This window comes from Fistularia commersonii, chromosome 6, assembly GCF_037954325.1.
Source record: "Fistularia commersonii isolate RoL2024-O1a breed Wild chromosome 6, RoL_Fcom_v1.0, whole genome shotgun sequence".
Taxonomy (NCBI): domain Eukaryota; kingdom Metazoa; phylum Chordata; class Actinopteri; order Syngnathiformes; family Fistulariidae; genus Fistularia; species Fistularia commersonii.
In genome coordinates, this window is record NC_141289.1 from 15,489,904 (window position 1) to 15,516,369 (window position 26,466).

General features: G+C 38.5%; 2 protein-coding genes across 3 annotated transcripts in view; one reads left to right on the top strand and one right to left on the bottom strand.

Annotated features, from left to right (window-relative positions):
* The window catches only part of igfbp2a (insulin-like growth factor binding protein 2a), a 17,669-nt gene extending 2,993 nt beyond the window's left edge, over positions 1 to 14,676 (top strand). The window contains exons 2-4 of the mRNA XM_086148362.1: positions 10,438 to 10,619; positions 12,058 to 12,198; positions 13,958 to 14,676. Coding sequence (XP_086004488.1) covers positions 10,438 to 10,619; positions 12,058 to 12,198; positions 13,958 to 14,116 — 482 coding nt within the window. The 3' untranslated portion in view covers positions 14,117 to 14,676. The remainder of the gene's footprint in view (positions 1 to 10,437; positions 10,620 to 12,057; positions 12,199 to 13,957) is intronic.
* Positions 14,677 to 15,301: 625 nt separating this feature from the next.
* On the bottom strand, positions 15,302 to 25,653 carry igfbp5a (insulin-like growth factor binding protein 5a). Of its 2 annotated transcripts, none has more exons than XM_086148364.1 (4): positions 24,771 to 25,653; positions 19,940 to 20,136; positions 19,425 to 19,544; positions 15,302 to 18,954 (listed from the first exon to the last, which is right to left on the bottom strand). In XM_086148364.1, the coding sequence occupies exons 1-4, from the start codon at positions 25,102 to 25,104 to the stop codon at positions 18,817 to 18,819; spliced, it is 789 nt and encodes a 262-aa protein (XP_086004490.1). In that variant the 5' UTR covers positions 25,105 to 25,653; the 3' UTR covers positions 15,302 to 18,816. The 2 variants fall into 2 exon arrangements, with proteins under 2 accessions (XP_086004490.1, XP_086004489.1); XM_086148363.1 differs by having other exon boundaries at positions 19,940 to 20,142; positions 24,771 to 25,651.
* Positions 25,654 to 26,466: the final 813 nt, after the last annotated feature.

Consider the following 26,466-nt stretch of genomic DNA (forward strand, 5'->3'; position numbering starts at 1 on the left):
TTTAGTAACACACCAAGATGCAAAATTTAATAAAAAACGATATTATGATTAAATTTTGCAAAGCCTCATAATGTTTTTTTAAACTACAATACTCTGACTTATTTTCTTCTGTGACAAGGCTGCATCCAATATTTCATCTATTTTCAAATACCAAATCGACTCACGTAATGAAAGTGCAACTGTTAGCCAGGATTTTTTGAGTAGAACTGTTAATAAGAAGGCTCTTTTACCAGTTTTAAAACATCAATTCATATTGGAAGGCATTTGATTTTTTATTCAACCACTTCAGAAATGTGGCTTGAATGTACTAGTATGACAACAAAAGAAGTGATATATGTTTTATGATTATACGATGATTATAACCTCAAAAAACACATATACATGTGCATGTGCACATTCATATTCAGCCAATTCCCTCAACAATAAGATAGTCTTGCTCCTCTCAGGTAAAAAAAAAAACACAAGCACACTTTGTGCATGTATTTATTCATCTATTCATGTCAACCTTTGGCAGTGCTGACGGCTGAGACAAAATTGAAATGAACAAAATAGAGAAAGAAAAATCATGAGGCACAAATTGCGACTATATAATAAATATCAAACATATCTCAGGAAACAGGGAGTTTATGATTCAATTCTGGAAGAGAATATAGTGAAATCAACAAATAATCAAAAAGTAAAATGACCATGCAGGTACCAGAAGTGATGGAAAATTGCAAATAACTTAAGAAACATCAGTACTGACAATAGAGAAAACAATACACAATTGTTTGGAACTTGTATTAAAACCTTTCAGAGACTGAATCAACATCATGTCTTTTCATATTGCTTCATTATTAGTTGCAATAAAACGGCTTTGTTTGTTAGTTCAACAAAAAAACAAACAAACAATGGCTCAAGAAAGTGCTTGATCACTTTGCACAAAGAATTCAATGATAGAATGAGAATACAATATCCAAATGTATGTTTTGATATAAGAATTAAACAGAACAAAATGATTCCATATTTCATTAATTTTGAGTTGAGATTTCTTCATTTTACTTAAAACTAACATCCCCAATTTTCCCACTAACTTCTGTGTTTATGCACACGATCACTCGATATTCTGTTTTCACAGAAAGCACGATCCAAATAAATGTTCTCTTTAATCAGATTGGATGGACCCTTTGGTGTTTTGACTGGGTCTGGACCACATACGACCTCGAGGTTGATTAACAGAATCCAAATAGAGCCTAGTTCTCTGCTCAGACAGCTTTGAGAAAGTGATGCAAATGTAACCATAGCTGTCCATTATAACAAGATACTGTTATTTGGCTGCTAATCTTCAAATAATTCATTTTATGTTTCCCTAAGTAATCCTCCTTCTTCAGTCTGAATTTGGCTGCCCCATGTGTAAATACCTTAGTGTAAAATTTTCTGTATAATTTCTGTCATAAAAGTTATTCTGGATGGAAGAATGGACTGGAAAGAAAATTGGAAAAAACCCATGTGCCATCTGAAATAACATTGTTAGCTAACAAGGGGGCATTCCTGTGTACCTGCGGGGGCATCCAGACGAAGCCTACAGGACTGAAATAGCTCAGAGATAATCCCCCACCCCACCCCAGGCTTCTCCAAAAACAGGGGTATTTGTACCATCTCCCCCCCAGGCAGCAACTAATGTGTATCGGTGCCAAGAATCTGCTCGTGCTTGTATTGAGACCCAGAATAACTTCCCCACCCTCCTTTTGGGTCAAGGGTGAGTTAAGACAATACAAACACTGTCTGAAATCTTACTGACTCCAGAGGGAAAGGGGAGGCGTGGGCATAGTATACGGGAGGGTCCCTTTGTGAATTTGTTTTATTGCTCTGCCTGCTGAATACGGATTAGAGGAGCTCTCAAAGTATTTGTCCTTCCAATTGCAATTATCAACTTTTTTTTTTGTGAAATACAGACCATTTCCCCAAATACTTTGCTGTGTAACAGATGACAACTTTAATATTCAATTACAGAGATTTTTATCTTATTGTTACAGGTTTTCAATGCCGGGGGTAGTTTCCGGGCGTCTCGGTTAATGGAAGAAAAGGATCATTACTTTATTTACCAAAGAATATCATGTAGAACAGGTGAACTCAGGCTTGGCCAACGTCCTGCTCTGGGCCAGTGAAGGTCTGTGGAACGAATTTAGACTGCCTATGACTTGACTATCAAAATTTCCTTTTTTTGGATCACATAGCATCAACTAACTATGCAGGCAGAACTAATATTTTCACTTTAGTGAGTTGTGGGAAAATAACTATGATATGCCAGTTGGACCAAAGAGTTATGTTTTAGAATAAACCTGGACCACAGAAAGAATAATCATGAGAAAAGCACGTTCATTCAAATATTGCACTAAAGTAAATGTTCTCACAATGCTGTATATTTGTATATGGTCTTTTTTCTCATGCTGTACCTTTGAAAGACTATCGAATTAACCTTATTTGGCGTCACTAAGCTGTCTTCATGTTACCCTATCTGGCCCTCTGTGAAAGGTCTGTAGACAACCGGCCTTAAATAAATGTCATTTGGCCAGAGATAGTAAGAGATATAGTAGTTGTTGGGATGGGGGGGTGGGGGTAGTTATACCGTTTTTCCATGGGTCTAAACTAATAAATGATTTCAGGCAGACCTTTTCAAACAGCTATATGGGATTATTGGCTTATTGGATGAGTATTGGGGGTTAAATAGCAGTACTGTGATCCTATAGATATCGGCTAACCACAGCCAAGCGAATATACTAGTGTTCCAATGTTGTTTTCAAAAATGATTCATCTGAAGGTTACTTTCTCTGTGGTTCAGTTCATTTTTTTTAAATAAGACTCAAATTGGTCAAAATGTATTTTCTCAGTTGTTTTTTTTTTTTTTTTTATGTTTTGACGAACAGTAGTAGAGATCACAGAAATCAGAACCAAATAGCTCTAAAATATCCCAAAGATATGAAGAGCCGAACCTCTTCTTCATAATGTATTACTTATCATTGTGGTACTTAAAAAGTATGTGGCAGTCATATAGAATCTACAATTTAATTTAATTTCTTACTGACAAGTTCTGATTCTAACAAATACTTTGCTGATGACAACACCCAGCTAAATCTATTTCTGGTTGCTCCCTCCGGGGTTCCTCACAGCAAATTATCTTCCTCCATCTAACAATATTCTCTGTACCCTCTTCTCTCACACCAGCTAACTTCATGTCCTCTTTTACACCATCAATAAATCTCCTCTTAGGTCTCCCAGAAGGCCTCCTGCCTGACTGCTCCAACCTCAGCATTGTTCTAGCAATATATGCGCAATACTTTCTTTCCAAACCAACTCAGTCTGGCCTCTCTGACTTTACCTCCAAACATCTAACATGTGCGATCTCTCTGATGAACTCATTCCTTATTCTATCCTTCCTCGTCACTGCCAAAGAGATCCTCAACATATTGCATTGCTGTTTTCACCACCGTCATGTATACCTTTCCTTTCATTATGGCTGATACTCTTTTATCAGACATTATCCCTGACACTTTGCTCTACATGTTCCAACCTGCTTGAATGCATTTTTCCTCACCTCTTTTTCATACTCTTCATTGCTCTGGACTGTAGACACATGTACTCAAAATCCTTTCCTTTCTTTATCACTTCTCCCTCTGACATCCCTGTTCCTCTTGGATTCTCCCCAGTCACACATGTGTATTCTGTCTTGTTGAGGCAAATCTTCATTCCCCTCCTTTCCAGGGCATACTTCCATCTCTCTAGATTGTCGTCCACCTGCTCCCCACCCTCACTACAGATCAGTGTCATCTGCAAATAACTAAGTCCATGACGATTCCTGTCTAACCTCATCTGTAAGCCTGTCCATAACAATTGCAAACTAGAAAGGGCTCAAAGCTGGATCCCTGATGCACTCCCATCTGCTCCTTGAACTCCTCAGTCACATGTACAGCACACTCCACCACTGTCTATCCGCTGCATACATGTCCTGCCCCAACATACTCAAGACCTACTCATACAGTACTTCAGTTCCTTTTCTATGCACCCTGTCATATGCTTTTCCTGGATCTACAAAGGGACAATGCAGCTCTGTCTGACCTTCTCTGTACTTCTATAACAATATTCTTAAAGCCGATACTGTGACTGTAGTACCCTTTCCTGGCTTTATTTCTGCTCCAAGGCCAATTTCTGCTAGTCTTTCTCATAACTTCACCCTATGGCATAACAATGCTTTTCCTCAACAGTTACCACCATTCTGCACATCTCCAAATGTTTTCGGTTACTTAGAAATCATTTCGATTTAGTGTAGACAGTCTAATTATGTATCAGCATTTAAGGAACCATAAAGGTGATACACACAGATGTTAGTTGAATACACTGGCAAATCCTGGGGATGTTGTGGTGTCTTTCTCAGCTATATCTGAGGAGTTACATAGCCCGAGACCTTGTGGTAGTGCATTGGCAGTCATACCAAAATTATTTGGTGGGATACTATGCTTCTGTCTGCCTGTCTGTCTGTCTGTCTGTCTGTCTGTCTGTCTGTCTGTCTGTCTGTCTGTCTGTCTGTCTGTCTGTCTGTCTGTCCGTCTGTCCGTCCGTCCGTCCATCCATCCAACCATCCGTCTCTCTAGTCTTATACAACACTCAGGGTGGCAGTGGGACCATTGCCTATCCTTGCTGTTATTGGGCAAGAGGCAGGGATCACTCTGGATCGGTCGTCAGTTGATTACTGAGCCACATTTAGGGACCTACAGTCTTTCACCCTTCTTCATACATTTGGGCAATTAAGAATATTGAATTAACCCAAAATATTTTTTTGGATTGTTGGAGAAAACCAGAGAAGCTGGACAAAATCCATACATTCACGGGAGTAACGTGTAAACTCAACACAGAAAGGCCCAAGTCCATTGAACCAGGAACCTTCTTGCTGGGAGGTGGAAGCACTAATATTTTGAGGAAATAAATAAGATATCCAAACATCCCAAAGCAGCAATAGAATACAAAGGAAAAGTAGGAAAGTAATTACTACGGAACCTTAAATTTGGAAATTGCTCCACACAAAGTTCCTTGTTATAGATTCCTGAAAATCCTTTAGGTGTTTAACCTTTTGTGAAATCCAGGTGATCATAGAGCAGCAGACAATGTAAAAAATGAGTCTATTAAATGCAGCTAACTAACAGCTCACAGCCTCACCTAAAGGTCAAAATCCCATAATCCTGGTCTAACTTTACTTCAAAATTCCATCATCATGTTCTAACTTTATGTGGCTTTTTATTTACAGGAAGTAGCATACTTTAGCCTCCAAAGAATTACTCAGTCATTATAATTCTGAAACTATTCCTTAACTCAAGAGGTTTGTTCTGTCACCATCCAATGACATCCATCCTCAACCCCCTTGGAGGTTCAGAATAATTTCCATCAGAAGCTGCTTGTGTTGAAATACAACTTTGATGTGTTCCAACTTGCCTTGCTTCATGTCCAAGCTTTGGTACTGTACAGTTGCCATGGAGTCCACCTAACACCTAACAGTGTGAGAGAGATGTCTGGCCTTGGATGCTGCTGTGTGTACATGTGCGTGCCACTGCATGTCCAAACTTTACCAGGCTTTTATTTGACTGTTGTTGGCCAGGAGGCCTGGAAGGTAAACATATGTACTCCAATGAGTTTAGATTTCTAGGAAAAGTCTCACTAAGCCCTGGAGTGGATGATGGACAGCAGGGCTCTTTTATCAGTCTAAGCAGCAATTGTTTTACATCAAAGATGGCATAAAAATGAAATATGTACTTCGTAGATGATGAATTAACTAAAGAAATGAATAAGGTTGATTCGCTGTGGCGACCCCTGAAAGGAGAAGCCGAAAGGAGAAGAAGTAGAAATGAATAAACAAACAAATAGATATAACTTTAAAAAAAATATCCCTTTTCAGACCCGGTCATAGTAACACCTACATATATACATCTTTGCTTACGGTAAGCGGGTCAGAGAGTTTTGCTCAGTCTAGATGTTGACTGAGAGCAAACCCTTGATAGTCAAACAAAGATCAAAACTGCTTTTGATCAAGATAAATAAGAACATACAATACAACAGATATATGTATGATAAAAAAGTAAAAACAATATAACTTATCAACATAATCGGAAATGAAAACTTCCTCTGACACATTACTGTGTTTTAGAATTCTATTTCATAATAAATGTAATTATTTAGTGATCATGGTTGTTATCTGCTTCCACTATAATGATGTATTTATGTTGTTTCTTTATTCTAATTTTTGAATAGTTTGTCAATAATACTTTTGAAGTTTAGTACCATATAAGGGTAAACTTTCCTTAATGATATGCTGTGTTTGGACTTCATCATTTTAACCCTTAATTCCAATTTGACAACTGTTAGTGAGACGTAAGCGACATTGTACGTTAATAGTCCAAGTACCAAGGACCAACCTAAAGAATTCCAAGTATCTGTCACATTTGCACAATGACCCTTTTGAAAGGTTGGCTGCTCATTTCATTTTTGTCATCCACTGATAATAGAAGGGCCTTTATTTAGTATCAAGTTCTCTTTGGACATCTATGGTCATGTAGAAATTTGAGTTGTTTTTTTTTCGCTTCTTAATCCTGATATTGTGTGGCCATAGATTCTTAACAAAAGAAAACAATCACTCCAATGAGCTAGTCCGACAGTTAAACTATTTCAACTCTCAGACACAAGAATGAGAAAGAATGATATGTTTGTATGTTTGAATCCCCCTTTTTGAACTTTTCCATTCTCCACAACCACACTCGTGACAATCAGACATGACACTTCTGGCCCCCGTGCTATCTGGGTATTCAACACAGATCAGATGTAGAGAGGAAGCCTCTCGGGCCTTTGTCTGAGGATTAATTCAAGCAGTAGACTGGACAGTAGGCCTGCCGCTCTGTTCTTACTGCTGATCCCCAGCCCACCGCTGTGGAACGGCTTGTACTGCAGAGGCCTAGTGCCCCCTAAAAGTGGGGTCCTGACCCTCTGTATTTGTGTGTGTGCATGTACAGTTGTAGAGAGTAAGAGGGATGTTTTCTATGGGAGTACCAGTAGAATTATGTAAGACTGCAAAACAAGAAGACGCCCCAGCCGCCTATATTCCAGGGTGAGTTGTGTGTTTATCTGGTTGCGCACACACATGAGAGAGCGCACACCTGATTTCAGTTGACTTTTGCCCCCGTATGGAGAAACTCAGTCTTCAAAGAACAGTCAAAAAGAGCCTAGTGGAGTGTCATAGGCAAAGCTGAAGTCCAACAGCACCAGTTCTATCTGATGGCAAAATGTGCTACCACCTTGTTTTTGCTTAATTTGGAATTTCCTTCCTCCTGTTCTCTCCCTGGCCCTTTGCAATCATATCTTTATCTTGATTTAAAATTTACCTCTTGCTGAGCACAGAGAAAACCACCATCCGTATGTGCATTTTACAGCTTGGCTCGTGCATGACCATGAACTGTCAATTTACAGGCTGGTGCTCCCACTTTTTGTGATATTCCTAAACTTAAAAATCTCTCAAAGCAGTCATGTATTTTACAATGCTCTGAGAGAGGAAAAGAAGTAAGGGTATGTTTGTGCTCACTCACTGTTTGAAATATTTTACTTACTAAAATAAAATGATCAAGTTGCTTTTCTATGTTATTGGCTTTTCTGTTAGAAAATCAGCTGTGTTGGAATGACTCTTCTCTTCCACTCCCTGTCAACCCTCAACCCCAAACTATTCTGTGTTGTCAGAAACAACATATTGGGTTGGACCTGATGGCCTCTCACACTGTTTGCTCCATCTGTTTGAAGAAAGTATTTTTTTCAGGTTGATGTTTAACAAGACTCTAAGGAGTGAGTAGACGGTCAAAGTCAATGAAAACCGCCTGGAGGAATCACTGGATGGCTGCAGGGACTTGGCTGTTTAACATGTTTTCAGTGCAGAAACATGCAGTGCAACTGTTGCTGGTGAATAGAGCGATTTGGCAAAATTGGAATAGCTTCCCTTTTAAACAGATCCACAGGAAAGTTTTTCAAGAAAGATGTGCTTTTTGTTGTATCCCTTGGTCCTGAAGTAAGACAGTCTTATTGTCCCTTATTATCTCTTGATCTGAAATTAAGAAATTCTTGCTCCCTTCAGCCTCAACTTTGAATGAGAAAGTCCCTATTATCTACAATATGTGTGTTAAATTTATCTCGGGTCACAATTTTACATACATACACCCTTTCTTTCAAGTTACTTTTCTCGTGGAAAGTCTTTTGAAATTGTTGCTTTTTCAACTTGTTCATGGAAAAATGTATGTAAGTGATGACAATATGCACTGTCAATATGCACAAATGATAATTTGGCAGAAAGTTATTTATCTCGTAATTTGAATACATTTTACTGCAAGCCAGAAATGTGTGCATTTGCAGATTTTTTTTCCTGGATTTACAACAAATGCATACTTTTCGGTCCCAAATTGAACATTTTTGAACACCTTTAAAATAATGTAATTAACTGAGTTAATTTGAGTTGTGTGCATCAAAATGTCTTATGAGCATATTGAGACGTTTAGTTAGCAAAACAAAACAAAACAAAACAACTTTAAAGGATGGTTTTTTTTTTACATTGTTAGCTAATTGTCAAGGTTATTTTTTGTAATAAGACTTAATTTTTTGAATCAACAAGTGCTAGGAACAAAATGTATTGATTGCTCATTTTTACCTGCAAATAAATCTGACATACACAACTAATATCAAGTATGCACATTAATAATGTCAACTGAAATGCTTGCAAAGCATCTTTTTGACTGTGAACACTCTATCTTACTATCTTATGACGCAAATTTAACCCACATTTTTCCATTATATAAGTCTTGCAGAAGAAAAGAAGAAACAAACAGCATTTTAAAAGTTGATTTTAGAAAAATTGATATTTACTGTCTGACAATATCAATTCTGTCATAAGGTTAGCAACTGTTGTCAACCTACAAACTCATTCACGGAGCTGCATGTGGTGGCTTTGCTCTTTGAGCATGGAAAGGATTCCTGCTAGTCACTGACTTTGCTCAGGCAATGCCTAGTCTTGTAACAGTGGCTTGGACATTAACAACATTCTGTTTATTGAAAATGCCAGGTCTGAGGATGTGGAACATATATTACGCACTAAAAGAATCTGTGCAAGAACGTGAACCAGCTGTAACTGACATTATATATGCAAGGCACTTTGAGTGGCATCCCCTTTTCCAACATTTTGCTTAACACCAAAATGAGTCCAGTCCAGATACTTGCACTTTTAGTAATCATAAATCAACTTTTAAGACACAGTATATTTGAACTGCAGCCAATGTTGGAGGAGAGAAGTATCTGTTAAAGTGAAATGCATCAAGAATTTTAAATGTTCACCCCCTTTAGACCTCAAGCTGCAGTGAGACCAGGTGCAGCTGGAGGAGTCCATTCATTTCTATAAACATTTTCAGTGACAGCCTAGTGAATTTGTCACTCTGAAAAATGATCAGTGTAAATTGGAGCTTATTTCACTTGACTCCCAGCCTCTAAAAGGTTCAATCTATTACCATAATGACAGCGGGAACAGAGTAGAGAGCCTGAGTGTGCAGAGGAAGTCACAGGTTCATTCGCTCTAACTGCCAATATGTCCAGCGCAGTGTCCTTGAGGGAGATGCTTGGGCAATTTCCTGCTCTATTTACCTTGCATTAGTATTTAATACATTTTGCTACAACAGTTTTCAACAGACTGTTCAAGTGTTTTGTCATTCGATGATACTGGTATATATATTATACAGGTAATATATTATGGTATAACTTTTATTTGTTTTGTTCTTTTAATTAATTTATGTATGACAACATACATATATGTATGTATGTATGACAACATAACATCATTTTATGTTATTTTTATTCAAAAAATGATTAATTCACATTCTGAGACTGGCTGTTATTTGCATATTTTGATATTTCACATACCTGTAGAAACATCTTATATTTTTACAAAGTTTTTTTATTTTACAAAACACGAACTACTCTGTGAGTATTTTTACAAAGAGCATTTTCTGTTTTTTGAAGCTAAGTTCCTGTTTTGAGGATAAATGAATTCATTCAAATTAATTACAAATAAGTTATAATTAGTCATTTCAGATGCAATTTCATATAAATTGAGCAATTTTTTATTGTTTTGCATATGTCTTTATTAGGAAGAAGAAGGTAATGTTTTAAGATTTATAAGTCATTGCGCTCATGTTTTGGGTAGATATTAAGTTATCTCAAGAAAGACATGAAAGGGTTTACATGCACATATATATACATACATGAATACATAAATTCATGTATATGTATATTCATGTATGTATATCATATTGGCAATAATAAAGAAAAAACATCCCCAAAACTTGATGGTTTTAATACATATTTCTTACCATAATGAAGTATGTCTCACCGCAGGTGAGGCGGTGGAGCCACTGACCGACCAAGGTGTGAGTGAGATCCCAACCATTCGGAAGGCAAGCAAAGAGACTGCCTGGCTCGGGCCCAAAGAGAGTGCTGTTCGTCAGCACCGGCAGGAGATGAAAACCAAGATGAAGACCAACAAGCTGGAAGAGGTCAAATCTCCACGACCCAAACAGGTGACAAAGATAAAACTCAACCAAATCAACTAACAGACCATGTTTATGTTCCAGAAGTACTAATTATGATCAATCACTGAACAATTCAAAATCACTGGATTTGTGTCAATTGTTTGTTCATTGAGATTGAGACATTTTTTTAAACTTGGATGAAGACTATGTGCAATGAGCGATCCTAGAAGTGTCTAACTATTTTCTGTTGTGTCCTAAAGGTGTTAAATCTAACATCTTGTAATGAATGTGATCCTGTAGCCTCATATATCAATATATTGTAGATATGGCGCAATATCCCATTCTGAGGATTTTCCTGAATTATTGTCAATTTGCAAAGTGAGAACGCTTTTTAAAAATTTTTTTGAGACACTGTACTTTATTGTGCATATTATGCATAGCTTATTTAAGTAATGATTTAGTTTTCGGATACATTTCAAAAGCTCTTCTTACATATGAGAAAATGTCGAACTGATGTAAACTACCATAGTCTTATTCAAATAACTCTCCAAGAAAATACCACATTGGCGAGAAATTACTAATTAATTGGCAACCAAATGATTGTCTGAAAATGCCAAAGAAGTCCGTTACCAAAATTAACATGTAACTAATTTCTCTTTAGTTGATTTCTCTAATTGATGAAAAACAGATGAATGAAAGCTTGTGATAAAAGCTGTCAAATTCAATTTCTGGATGGATTTCTTCTGTGTGTAAATGTGCACAACGTTTGAGAGCTGCAACATTTTTTGGAATAGTCTATCACAAGTCTCAGATGCCCTGGTGTTGAGAAACCCTGCCAGAAAGGGGCACCGCCCTGCCTCCCTCTGGTGAGGCTGATTCTCATGTTAAACTGAATGAAAATTCATTTTACAGTTAATGATGGAAACATACGAAATGATTTTTTTTTTCAAAGAAGTAATAGGAAAGGACCAAATAATTACTCTAATGGAGTGGAAAAAGTCATGGTCCTGCTTCCCCTCCTTCCATCTAACTTTTCCAAAGGCAGCTGTTGCCTTTACATCAAATTGTATTTTTATTTATTGACCTGAGACTTTCAGATGGACTCAGACTTTATTGTATTTTCCACCCACTTTTTAAAGCTTAAAGCACTGCTTCAAACTTTACAACTGTTCAAAATGACATTTGGTTATGTTGAGTTGTAAGGGAAACCTGGGGTCACTGCAGTTATTACTGGCAAAACAGCATGTTTAATTTGCTCATTACATTGAAACCTTGAAATTTATTGTCCGTCTGACTTTATGACCGGGCTTACTTTTGCATGTCCAAAGAACTCAAAAATGTCTCGCTAAACAAAGAGGAACGATTTATGTCCACCTTTTTCACTACACGCCAGATGCATTTCAGCTGCACATCACAGAAACAAGGTGGCTCTGACACGACCAGCTAACACTGCAAATATTTTGTTGTTGTTTTTGCTCTGCTGAAGACTCAGTGTCAGCAGGAACTGGACCAGGTCCTGGAGCGGATATCCAAGATGCCCTTCCGAGATAACCGAGGTCCCCTGGAAGATCTGTATGCACTGCATATCCCCAACTGTGACAAGAGAGGGCAGTATAACCTAAAACAGGTAACTAACTGTGAAACAGGGTGACAATGCAAGTCTATGCAATGGTTTTTACTATAACTTCATCTCTGATGTCAGCCAATAAATCATCACAGCCACTAAAAACAAGCAAACAAATTTTCTTTCACCGAATATTTTTTTCATTGGTCCAAATTTTTTTCAAATGCAATGTAAGAAACTGCTGACAACACTGACTTTACACACTCAAAGGTTGTTTTAGAGTTACGCTAAAAATCAGAATATATATAATTGGAACTGCTGAATGGCTTGAGTTCATAAGACAATGGTAAGACATTCCACAAGAGAGAAATATATTTCACTGTGTAATAATGTGAATTGAGGGATTTTTTTAAGAAAAACACCTAGTATAATTCTCAGGAATTACAAGAAGCATAAAGAAGTGTAAAAATGCATTGCAAGTAAAAGCAAAAAATTAAGATATAAATTATGAATTATCATGGAAAATCTTTTATTTCATTTTCAGGCTACCTAGATATTAAGAAACTTAAATAAAAAGTTAAAATACTAAAAATAATCAACATGTACTGTAGGTTTATTTATGTGTTTAAAACCAATGAAGGATAGGTACTGGTATGTTAAGATTGTTGAAAAAAAAAGGAGGATGAGCTGGATGAATAAAAGTATTAAATGAATATAATCAATGGTGGTATTGTGGTTCAGTTGTCAGTGATCCTGCCGCACCTAGTGCAGTTCTTCTCTGTGCAGCTTGTATGTTCTCCCTGTGCCAACATGTTTTTTTTTTTTTCTTTTCTCAGGTTTCCACTCATAGTAATATGCAATATATGTAGGTTCAGTGAACACTTTGTGCCCGTCATCTGTCAGTCATAACCATTCATTCTCCCGTTCACACCAATGGAAAATTCAGAGTAGTTGTGATTGACTCTCATGATCTCATGTGCAGAGCAAGAGTTACAGATAATGAATAAATAAATACAATTACCGTAATTTCCAGACTATTGAGCGCACCCGAATATAAGCCGCAGTGGCTAAAAATAACTAAATAAATACAATATATGTGCCAGTATAGGTGTCCACGTTGTAACATGAGATATTCACACAGACACATTTTCTTTTAACTTTTAGTTAAATAAATACCGGTAACATCCACAAATACGCACTGGATATGCTTTTATCCGAACAGCCTATACTAACATGACTAACAAAAAAGATTAATCATAAGTAACACAAGGAAAAGTCCATCCATTCATCCATTTTCAATCCCCACTTGGTCCTACTTCAGCTGATAGCTATCTTCGTCTTCCTTCTGCGCACTAAAACCATAAAAGTCGTCTTCTTCAGTGCTGGAATTGAACAGCCTCAGAATTTCACGGTAATTTCATTGGTCCTGTGTGACGAAGCTAAATGGTTTGGCGGCATGAAACTCTTTAGGTCCAAAAAAATCCATAAATTAGCAGCATCATTGTTTAGACCGCAGTGTTCAAAGTGTGTGAAAAAAGTAGCGGCTTATAGTCTGGAAATTACGGTAAATTGAAAGTCTAATCTCATTATATAAGTATAAATTGCTGTAAAAAAAAAATTAAATTTATTTCCCAGTGTTTATTTAGAAATTAAAAACTAATGCATATGTGTAAACTGTGTGATCTGTTAATGAAACATCTTAACCAAGTGAATTCAAGTTCTTGTGACGCTGGAGAGAAGAGGAGCTACAAGTTTTTAGATCATAAAATCAGTTGGTTCTAAACAAAGCGTAGCGGTAACAGACTGTTTTTTTGTGTTATAGTGCAAGATGTCCCTATATGGTCAGAGGGGTGAGTGCTGGTGTGTCAACCCTCACACCGGGCGACCAATCCCTTCAGCCCCCACTGTTAGGGGTGACCCCAACTGCAGCCAGTACCTCAGAGACCTGGAGCTTGAACCTCTCAACACAGCCCAGATATAGGGGCGGGGGAATGAAACAACAAAAAAACAACAACAACAACAACAAAAGAACTGTAAAGCACATGGAAACAAAGAACATCTGAGTAAGCTATATATAATCTTTTTGTGTGTATGTGTCTCTAGTACATTTGATGACAGTGGCATTTGAAGTCTTAACCACCGAAAAGGATTAGAATCCAGCTTTCTGCATAGGATGTAAGTGCAGATTAATTTCCAGTGGAGATAAAGACTCACTTTCTTCCTTCGCATTCACTAGAAGTCAGCTCAGAGTCTGTGATGTTGCTTTACTAATTTCAACAGATTTATTCTTTTATCAGTGTTTTGTACTGTATGTGTTGAGAAATGGAAAGCCTTCAACATACTTGTTTTTTTAGGTGTGATTTCATGTCCTAGCTTGCAGATTATTGTTGCACTGTTGCTGTTGGCTTTAAATACACATGGCTTTTAAAACACAGTATTAGAGTATGAGATGTAGTTCACGTTGGCATTAAATGTTTGACATAAGGAAGGGCATGATTCTAGACTTGAAAAAAAAACCTATTAAAGTGACTAGTGAATTCAGCTTGTCCATGTGTTTTATTTTCCTGACATTAAAAGGTGCACATTAAGGAATATCAATTAGAAACTGCCTGGAAGAGAACTACTGAGGCAAGTTACTGGAAACAGGTGGATTCAGAGGGGTTTTTATAATTATACAATAACTCTGCATAGATCGGTTTCATTGTGTGCGTCGGACCCAGGCTCAATTCAAGACTGCAGAACACAGCCTTGTTAAACATTTAGTCAAGGCTTTTTTTGTTTGTGCACATTTTTACCTGTAAATAGATTTTTTTTTTTTCTCTTTAAAACAAAAGAAATGAAGTATATTGCTTGCTACTTGGTGCTTCACATTCATCCTCAGTAGCTAATGCACCTTTAGAATTATAGAAAAAAAGCCTTGTAACTCAATACAATTTAGGCCAATGAGTACTTAAACACTCAGTTTGCATTTGTTCAAATTTAATACGATACTATTGAATTAAAATACGATAAAACCTTTTTTTCTCTTTTTTCTTTTAATAACATGGGGTTAAAAAATGACCAGAAAGTGTAGTGTTTAGCTGTTACATAGCTGTAATAAACCTTCGGTTATAGGTATAGATTTTAACAGATATCTACCACCACTACATACACAATCCATTAGTCAGAGTACAGAAGCTTTATTTAAATAATGATTTGTTGTTACAAAACTGAATACATCAATTACACGCCTGATAAATATTTCACGACAATGTTCACATTTATCTATCTTTTTTTTTTTTTTCTTTTGAGATTCGTAAAATTGTCACCATATCATGTTATTGTGAGGTGGGATAATTGGGATGAGAGGTGCTTCACATGGAAAAAATAACGATCAACCCCTGTCAGACATGTCACATGCAGGTATTAGGGATGTGTCAGCCAATAACCTAACGTCAAGATTATGGCAACGCAAAAAAAGCAAAAACAAGAACCAAAAAAACAGGACTTAAAATTATATCAGCAGTTGAACAAAATAGTTTGTCCTCTGTCAATCATTTCGGCATGTACGTCAAAAACAGTTTTTCTCATTCAGCATCACAATAGAACCACATGCAAAGCGGAATTCAAAGTGGCGTGAGGCAAAGGCACTTGAATTTCCATATAAACTCAGCAACCTTGCTTTTTGCGGAACAAAGGACTCAATAAACCCGAAGACCGAGTCACCAGCAGTCAGCATATTTGCCTAAGTGGTGAAAATAAAGACCCTTCGTGTTTGGCAATGTGGGGCCTTTGCATATGATTTGTGTCTTAGCCGTGAGGAAAAGCACCACCTTGGATGGAGAGTAGCTTAGGTTGGCTAGGCTTGTGAGACTTTCTACCAAAGCTTTGTGAGAACTATAAGGATGGCACATATTGCACACACACACGCACGCGCACACACACACACGCGCACACACATTTTACAGTACAAGAATAAGTGTGGTGTTTTATCCTGATCTTTTGTGCGTGAAATTGTTCATGGCCTTTGTGAGCTTTGAGCATGGCTGTCAATGAGCACGGTCATCAAAAAGAGAAAAATTCAATATAGTAAAGCACAAATGTCATGTTTTAAGCATTGCCTCAGCCTCTCACGTTGTTTTCCTCAAAGACAATCCATCTTAACTAACTACTATAGAGAATGACTAAGCGAGGCATATGTTTTAACAGGACAGTCATGAATTACAATGGTAAAAATGGATGATATAGGAAATATGTATAATGCATTAATGTTTAATGTTTAACTGTTCTGAATTGTTTTTTGTGCATTTAATTTGTTCTGTCTCGTCCAAATTAAAATTCAAATGTTTGAGTGAGTGGGACCTTCTCATGTTAAGGTCTACTTAATGGCTTCGTGTTTTGTGATGTTTAGAGTTAACCAAACCATTTAGTTCACTGCAAACAATGCACCCTGGATACAATTCGTGATAGAAATATGGGAAAGAAATATTAACTGACTTAAAGTACATGAGCAGAATTAGTCAATGCAAGAATTCAAAATACCCATTTGTCAATTTTCAAATGATTTCCTAGCTGTTTTTCAGAATTACTTAACATTTAACAATAACATGACACAAATCCTGAGCAAACTGGGGTTCCTTGGTATTATGTTTTAATCCCTTTGTATTATGCAACGGACCCTTTCTTATTAATGTATAAAAAGGCAGACAAACCTAGAGGCCACAGACAAGATGGGAAAAGCAAAGTGAAAGAAAAGGGGAAAAAAGAAAGAGAAAAAGGCTTCTCTTGGTTAAAAATTAGTTATACCGATGATATGCTGACATTGCTACACTGTTGTCTGCTAACTCTGGATGATTTCCTGGATGATTTCCTGGTTACTCAGATGACAATATAATCTTACTACCCTGCTTGGATGTCCTGCAAGGATGATTATGACACAGAAAAACGAACGAATAGATAACTAGAATTGATCATCACCAAGACATACGAAGAAGTAGCCACAATTAAAATATGTCTTGTCTCATGAGTAAATTTAGTGATATATACCTTGCCACTCAGACTCGGTGCACAACATACTTTCAATATCATACAAAAGTGTATATATATATATATATACTGCATATACACAGTGGGGGGAACAAGTATTTGATACACTGTTGATTTTTCAGCTTTTCCCACTTGAATCTTAAACAGAATCTTAAACAAAAATCTAGAAAAACACATTGTATAGTTTTTATGTAGTTAATTTGCTTCTTATTGCAATACATAAGCATTTGATCACTTACCAACCAGTAAGAATTGCAGCTCTCACACCCCTATTCTTCTTTAAGTAGCCCTCCTGTTCTCCACTCATTACCTGTATTAACTGTGCCAACTCCTTAGGACACGTGTCCACACATTCAATCAAACAAACTCCAGCCTCTCCGCAATGGCCAAGACCAGAGAGCTGTGTAAAGACATCAGGGATAAAATTGTCGAGCTGCAAAAGGCTGGGATGGGCTACAGGACAATAGGCAAGCAGCTTGTTGAGAAGGCAACAACTGTTGGCACAGTTATTGGAAAATGGAAGAAGTTCAAGATGGCGGTCAATCTCCCTCTGTCTGGTGTTCCATGTAAGATCTCACCTCGGATGGAGGTGGAAACATCATTCTTTGGGGATGCTTTTCTGCAAATGGGACAGGAGGACTGCATCGTATTGAGGGGAGGATGGATGTGGCCATGTATCGCAAGATCTTGGCCAACAACCACCTTCTCTCAGTAAGAGCCTTGAAGATGGGTCATGGCTGGGTTTTCCAGAATGACAACGATAGCCAGGGTAACTAAGGAGTGGCTCCGTAAGAAGCATCTCTAGGTCCTGGAGTGGCCAAGCCAGTCTCCAGACCTGAACCCAATAGATAATCTTTGGAGGGAGGTGAAAGTCCATATTTCCCAGTGACTGCCCTGAAACCTGAAGGATCTGGTGGAGATCTGTATGGTGGAGTGGGCCAAAATCCCTGCTGCAGTGTGTGCGAACCTGGTTGAGAACTACAGAAAAGGTCTGATCTCTGTAACTGCTAACCAAGGTTTGTGTACCAAATATTAAGTTCCGTTTTTCTGATTTTTTTTTTTTTTTTTTCAGACAAATTCATATGTCATGCAATAAGAAGCAAATTAATTACTTAAAAATCATACAATACTGGAGTATTTGTTTTAGGTTCCGTCACTCACAGTTGAAGAGTACCTATGATAAAAATTACAGATCTCTATATGCTTGGTAAGTGGGAAAAGCTGAAAAATCAGTAGTGTATCAAAATACTTGTTCTCCCCACTGTGTGTATATATATATATATATATATATATATATATATATATACACACACGCGCACACACACACACACACACACACACACACACACACACACACACACACATATATATATTCTCTATTATCTATGGATATCAAGACGAGGTTTTGACTGCAAACGTAGTACACAGTCAGTGGGATGCCACAGTCAAGACCTACATGTGCAGATTTCCACCTAAGCAAGCTTTTCAATTTAGCCTCCCATTAAAAAACAAAACAAAAACAAACAAACAACGTAGTCCATCACACCTGACCATACATATATGCATTTGTGCCGGAGTTTTTCCTGACTGGCAGTCATTAAGGGTGCTAGCTTGATTGGCAAGTTTTTATAAGTGAAGGGTGGAACACATGTGCTCTCATTCGTTGCTGTTGCTGCTGCTGTCAAGATCTTTACACTGCAGGTCTCCTCCAGTGTAGTTGATGCCTGGGATTTTTACCCCAAACCGGTCGACGCACCAGCAGATTCCCCTCCTCCGACCACGAGAGGGCTTACACTAGAAGAGAACAGTGGGCAAAAAGTAGCAGGTGCTGGTTTTAAATAGGCAGATTTCTCCTCTTGACATTAGGTGTTACTTTTTCATCTAGATAATAGAATGCATATATCTTAATTTAGACAGCAAAATAACAGGTGATAGATTTACTGTGTATAACTTATCACTTAAGTAGGGTTTCAAAATTATGATATCTATAATTGTGAATCAAACAAATGCAATCCACCTCTAACATTACTTAGGACATGTAAGCCTTGTACATACAATGTTTACAAATATTTATCCACCCATTTTAAAACATATGGCCCTGCCATACATAAATGGTTCTGCATGCAGGAAGAAAAATATTTTCAATTTAGCGTTTGAAAATTCTTTTCTATTTATGGTTTACTGGGGGGGGGGGGGGGGGGGGGGGGTAAATTTTTTATAAAGTTGATAGTTAAAAGGCAAAATAATGAGTACTACAACTTTACCTGTTTGCGCTTGAAGAAACCCTTCTTGTCACAGTTGGGGATGTACAAGGAGAGAGCCAATACCCGAGAATCGTACTTCAAGTTCTGAATGAGATTATCCAGTTTTCTCCTACAGGGCCCCTACTCACACAGACATAGGTACGCATGATCACAAATGCAGCTCCGGGGACTGGTTGAAAATACTTGTTTAAATTTGCAAAATCATTTCTGAAAACTAAGATATGGGATAGAGAAAACAGCCCAATTAATAAAGACTTTACTTGATATTCGTGTTATTTCATGTGAAACAAGCCTTGCAAGACACCTGAGCTGAATTGGCAGATTTAGTTCTTTTTTTCCAGCTTGCAGGACAAACTGAGAATGAAGCATCAGGATGTGAATGAGATTTAAAGAAAAATGTTCACTAGCCAATATTTAAACCAAAACCTGGCATAGCCTTTCAAAAACTGACAACTGAACTCAAGTCTTTATAAACTGTTTTACAGAATTGAATGTAAATAAAGATCGGCACTTACAAACTCAGGCTCCAGCTTATCAATGCTGTGTGGAGGGTCCAGGATGACCGTAGGTCGATGTTTGGCCGACAACATCTTGCGGTCCTTGGAATATTTAATTGCGTGTGCCTTCAGACTGCTGATGGGGTCTCTTTCATATAAGGGTACCTTGGTTTGGGGCAGCTTAGACTCAGGGATGAAGGCACCATCATGGGATTCTGCATCTGACATACAGGTGAGATCGTGAGGGAGGATGAAGGTCACTTGTGAACTTTGTTGTGGCCAAATGTGCTCATATTCATTCTTCAATATGATATTTATTTAAATTGTGAATAACAGTTTGATAAAAATTCTGATACTCCTCATAAGGCACCACAGGCACCACATTTTTACAATCAAACTGATATTTCTAACTCCGACATGATGAAAATCTTATTATTTTATATATTATATATCATTTTATATATTATTTGAGAAAAAAGCAACAACAGATACCAATACTTTGTTAAACTACATGATATGAGATTGCTATAGGACAATATTATATCAATATCAATCTGACTAAGATCTGTTTGAGTACTATTATCATTACATATTTCAATAACAAATCCTTTTCTAAAAACAAAGTTGCAGTCTTTCATTGGTACATTGCTGCTGGGAGTATGAAATACTCAAATAAAGGCCAAAATTGGGCTTGCATGTACTGCACATTTGATTAACACGTGTATCTTCCAAAAAAAAAAAAAGCAGGTAATACAAACAAAATAAGAATCTGCCCATACATACACTTCTAAGGTATAATATTCTAGATTGATAATTAAAGTTCCAAAGTGTAAGATGGTGTTTCACAGCTGAGAAGATGGGATTACAGGATGCTGGAGGATGTATTTACTTTTGAGTGTGTCAGATTTCAGCTTAATTTGACTGTTTCTGATTACACTCTTTCTAAATACTGTGTTTTTTCTGGTAGGCTAAAGAATCCCTACAGATTTTGGTGTTTACTTGATTTAGAGAGAGTAGTGTTGCACAAAAGGCTGGCTAATTCAGAGTAATAATCACATTTCACTCCCCATAAGGTACTCCTAATTGCAGTGGACAGCTTTTAATCTCAGCGGCAGTACACCTGCAGACCCTAAATGTTATATTTTACAAGTACGACATTTATTAAGAGAGTCTTAAAAAAGTCACTAATACTTATTACATTTAAAATCTTACTGATGCAGGACTGACAATTCACCATTCAACACCCTAAGGAAAAGTCAAAACATGTTTTGCAAGTCTAGTCGAGCACTCTGTATCGGCTGTAGCATTGCTTAATTTTTTTTTTTTTTTATCAGCAATGGGGAAACATGATACAAAAAAATTCAAAATGACCAAGTTTAATCAAGTGTGGCAAAAGCTGCAGGTAGCTGGAGCCTGATTCATACAGGGCTATGATAGGACAAAGGCTGTATTCATCCAAGTATGCAGAGAATTTAGAATGAAACTTTGCAAAGCATAGGGAATTAAATAAGCAATTATTTCACTTATTACAAACACATTCATTTCCATGGCAGATACATAAGTCCAGTGCATCAGAACATTCTTTACTGCTGCTTTCAGGAAGAAACATCAGAGCGCAGTGACAGATCCAACCTTGAAATGTGCCTATTAAAAAAGCTGGAAATAAACACGGGCCAATAGTTGAAATGTCACATATGTAATTATTTTACTGTGACTGCTAAATACTTATTTAGCACAGTTTTAGGCTGCTGGCCAGCTTCATATTGGATGTGTTGACGCATGGGATAACACAGCCTACATTTATGGCAAGATCGGTTGCCAGATTGGTGTATATGTAGACCAGGGTTTTACAAACTTTTATAGAAGGTGACCTAAATGAGATATTTAGTCTCTCCCTGGCACCCAGGCCCGAGAAGCCATGCTATTACACTTGTCATGTGGCAAGCCACCAGAAACAGCAGTGGCCCAATTTGGGTCTGCGCCCCCTACAAAACCCCTGCCTGCATGGATCTTTCATCTCTGCAAAAATAAAGTTCTTTGCTAAATTTTGAGGTGATGCGCAAAGCTCACCATTTCACCCCTGTTCCCCGTCCCACCCTAAAGATCACCCGATCCAATACCCCAAGGCTGTGTCAAGGCCAGAATAAGAGGCTGAGATTTTGTTTCCCAAAACCATGTTGAACATCATGCAACCTATAGCTTTGACATGCATTCGCTTTTTTCCTATGTTCGAAGCCATTAACATTGATGTTCTAAGCCTTGGTTGCCCCCCTTTCACTGCTTTGTCATGCACTTATTTCAGTTTCATTTTGGCAGATTGCAAATTCTACACATAAACCCATCCCTTTCTGCACTGACGTGATTGCTAAGCTACTAAGCTAACATGATGGTGAAACAAGGTCACCGCCTTGTTGAGAATTATGCTTAAAACCTCCTAAACACCTCCTCACCCCCACCCTACAGGGCTATGATGCTGACGATAATGACGGTGTCATCTCATCCAGATAACGACAGGGTCTTGGAAAATAAAAGAAATTCCCGCATTCAGTTTCCTGACACAGATTTTTTTTCCTCTACAGAAAACACTAAGGCAGATCAGCATCATAAATCCAATCAAGTCTTCACTTGTTAATCCTTGCGCTCGTGTAATCTGACCTGTGCTGACTGGTCACATCTTTCTTTTTTTTTTTTTTCCTTCTCCATTTTCCTTGTGTTATGAGATGAGATGATCCTGGAAAGCTGCAGGATTTTGTGAAATAAATCATATCTTCACTCATTTCCTTTTAAGTTTAATTGCTTTCTTCATCTGGGAATTCAAAATGTGTAGGATTCTTGAAGTATTTCTGTACGCACTTGAATAGATAAAATATCACGCTTCCCTTGTGACTGTCATTACCATCTGCATAAGAGTGTATTCATGTAAACCCAGTCTTTAACTCTAATATATATATCTTAAATTTTTTTTTTTTTTTTTTAGTGTGCATATGGTTTTGTTTAATTTATGTGTCAGAAAAGCGCCTGGGAGAAGGATGTGGAGTTAATGGAGAAGCTGGCTCGCAGGCAGACAGACGGGGGATCAGCACTTATCCCACGCTCAGCCTGCATTCTGCTGAATCACTGCACAGCCTGTGCCTGCCTGCAGCGCTGATATGGAGGAAAGGAGAAGGAAGGGGGGGTGCAGAAGAAGAGACCAGGGTGGGACCGACAACAAGCGGTGAGCAGAGGATATAGTGTGGGAAAGGGAGGGAAGCGAACAAGAGATGAATAGCTGATTTTTGGTGACAACTGCACTGAAGGTAGAGTTTTTCTGTAGCCAAGATACACTTTCATTGTGCAAATAAAGTATTTTTCTTGTTATTCTGTCCAGAGTAAAAGCTTATCTTGGGGCAATTTGAATGTGACACTGATAAGCTGACTTTCGGAATATTCGTTTCTTTCTTTCTTATCTCTGTCCTTTTGTTTCTGGGCTTCAGGCTAACATTGTTTTGCCAGAAAAACTGCAGCTCCTTGGCTAAGCTCAAATTGGTTAAACATAGCCGGAGAGATTATTTATGTTTCTCGGGTAGATTTGCTCACCAGTACAAATGCTTTCTGTTGGAAAATAAGTTGACAGTCAAAATGGAAAGGGTAAAAGTTGAGGTGGAGACGATAGAAGCGACCGAGGGACGACAGCCAAGGCAAGGAAAGAGGAGAAGAGGCGGTTTGGTGGGAGAGAAAAGGAGGACACAAAAACAGTGGGAAAAGGCACAGGTGTTGGATGAAGAGAGGTTGAGGTGTCTGGCAAATATGACAAAGCATAAAACATGGTGGGGGGGGACAAAGTGACTGCAAACTATCGGGGATGGGAATAGGCTAAATATGATTTCACACCCCTGGTGGAGAGAGTGAAAGCCAAAACTCGAACGCTGACTGTCCACGAGCTGCCATTCAGGGCCGCCACCAAGGAGCCTCACAAGGCACCACCTGTAATCTTCTCCCTTGTTTTATGTTGGGCTTTGGGCCCCGGGGCAATGGGCCACTCACACGAAACCTACTGATTTACGGCTTGCAGCCTCATAAGAGCTTTTCAAACTGAGATGACAGGTTGATCGGCACTCAGTACCAATTGTTGACAGAGTTCAGGGGGTCAGGCATGAGGAGGGGGGCTTTTGAGGCGTGTGCTTTGGTAATGACAGGTGTCAGCTCATCTTAAAGAGGGCTTTGGCTTGACCCACATCAGCCTAGGTGACTCCCAAGGAAGATCTCTCATTTCACCCTCATTTTATTCTTCTTTTGAAAACAGAATTACTGATGGGGTTCGTGTTTTACTGATTTTAACCATAACCGTTCTTTTTTGGCATGGTTCGGTTCACATACCACTATCAGTACGTGGATTGTTATTTATTCCGATTAGGTGCTTTTTGTCCTTCAGACACCAACAAGGCAGAGATGACAGAAAGGCTACATTCAGAAATAGGATGAAACTCTATTTGGTATTTTTATACTTGCCATCTTTTTTAAAGTAGATGTACAAATCACATGCCAGATATTTGACCTGACAATCATCATAAATCTATGTTTTTTTTCATAGACCGGAGATTGATTCTCTTCAAATTGTCATTTTGGAAAAGCTTCTTTGATAAACCAGACTTACTGTTGGCACTGATCAATAAGAGCTAAGTGAAAGCTAAATAAAGACATTTAGATATTTTGGTATGTTTGGTATTTTTTGCTCACCAATTCCACTGCATATTCAATTGCAGAATATAAAATCCCATGGGATTGCGCATGTTGCAATAATAAAAAAAAAGTGAATGTCAAAGCAAGAACTATTTGGATGAGGCGTCGCGGTTCTGGACGTCGGGCCTACCTTTGGACGGATGCATCAGTTTATACAACTTCTCGTTCCTGCAGACCCCGCGGCCGTGCAGGAGTGCGTGAAGCGGCTTCTCCTCGCCGTTCTTGGGCAGGCAGCGAAGCCCATGCGTACACGGCCCGGTGTACACGCCGCACGCTTGGCCCTCTTCGAGCGCGCACGTTAGGCAACAGCCGCAGCCGGGCTCCTTAACCACCTGGCAGCCCACCGGCACCGGTGGACACATGGACTGGGCCTTCTGATCACACGGCTCGCACGGCACGTAGGACGAACCGCAGCCGGAAATGCTCAGCAGCGGAAGCAGCAGGAAGGAAACGCTCAGCGGCATGGTGCGTCTCCCCGTCTCTCCCTCTCTCTCTCTCCCTCTCTCCCTCTCTCTCTCTCCCCCTGCCTCGGTCGCCCTCGCTTGTTGAATGTGGACGGCGTTGAGAGAAACCAGAAACGACTATCAACTAGATCTTGCGTCGGAGTCTGGCTTTGCAGAGGATTTGCGTCCGAACATCAGGCGGCTGATCTCTGCATCCACAGGTGCTTTGCGCGCTGAAGTCCACAATGTCACCGCATCCGATGTTTTGCAATCCACGGCTTCCTACCACTGCTGCCCCTTTCCAACGTGCGGTCTCCGATAAAACGCAAAAGAAAATGATATATATCCACGCTCCCCCCCTGTGTGATGCTCTGTGCCGTTTACGCGCAAAGCGTTCGGCTCCAAATGAGAAAGAAAGCGCCCCGTTATGCCCTGTTGCTCTATGTGTGGGTTATTTTACCCGCACGGTTTGTGAGCAGAATGTATAATCTGTGGCTTTGAGCTTGTCTTTTAAAAAAGAAACTGCCAGAGGCGAAGCCTATAACGATGGGTATGTCAAACAACGTTTGGAGGGGGAGGCGCACTTGTCAACTCTGTGCGCTGTGATGCTGATTTCACAGGGCGGGTGCTGGCATGCCTCCAGATCTGCCAGATATGAGGCGATGTTACTGAAGGCGACTCAATAAGACCAACCCCCCCCCCCCCCCCCCCCCCCCCCCCACACACACACACACACACACACACACACCCTCTCCTCTCTCTCTATCTCTCTCTCAAGGGAACACTTGACTGCAAACTTTTCTTGAGAATAGTGCTGCTGTATGGAGAGAGCGTTAACTCATTAATGGCAGAAACATGCTACACCTCAAGAAGGCAAATAAAATAAAATAAAATAAAATAAAATGCATAAAAAAGGGCACAACTGATATGTGAAAATGCGAAGATTTTTTTTGTGTAATATTCTGACTTAGTTACATGTTATATTCTGACTGAATATTCTGACTTAGTTACATGTTTTTTTTCTCCCATCACCATGATAACAAGCACAAATATTAACATTACATAAATATAAATATATGCATACATATATATAAACACACACAGACACATGCACACATATATACCTTTTTTATGTCATTGTCCACACACCACTTATCTGATACTGTAATAACTTTTGAGTTTTAAACACAGCTTCATTGCTTAATCAAAAACAGAAAGAGTAACAAGATTCACAATTCCAGGAACCACATAAATAAGGCATATTTTAGTACCATAATATCTTTTAATAATTTTATCACCTTGTGTCCAATTACAAAAGGATTTTCCAAAACTTGAAGGGATAAAATGCTGTCAAAATACTGCAATAAGATACAGAGGAAACAC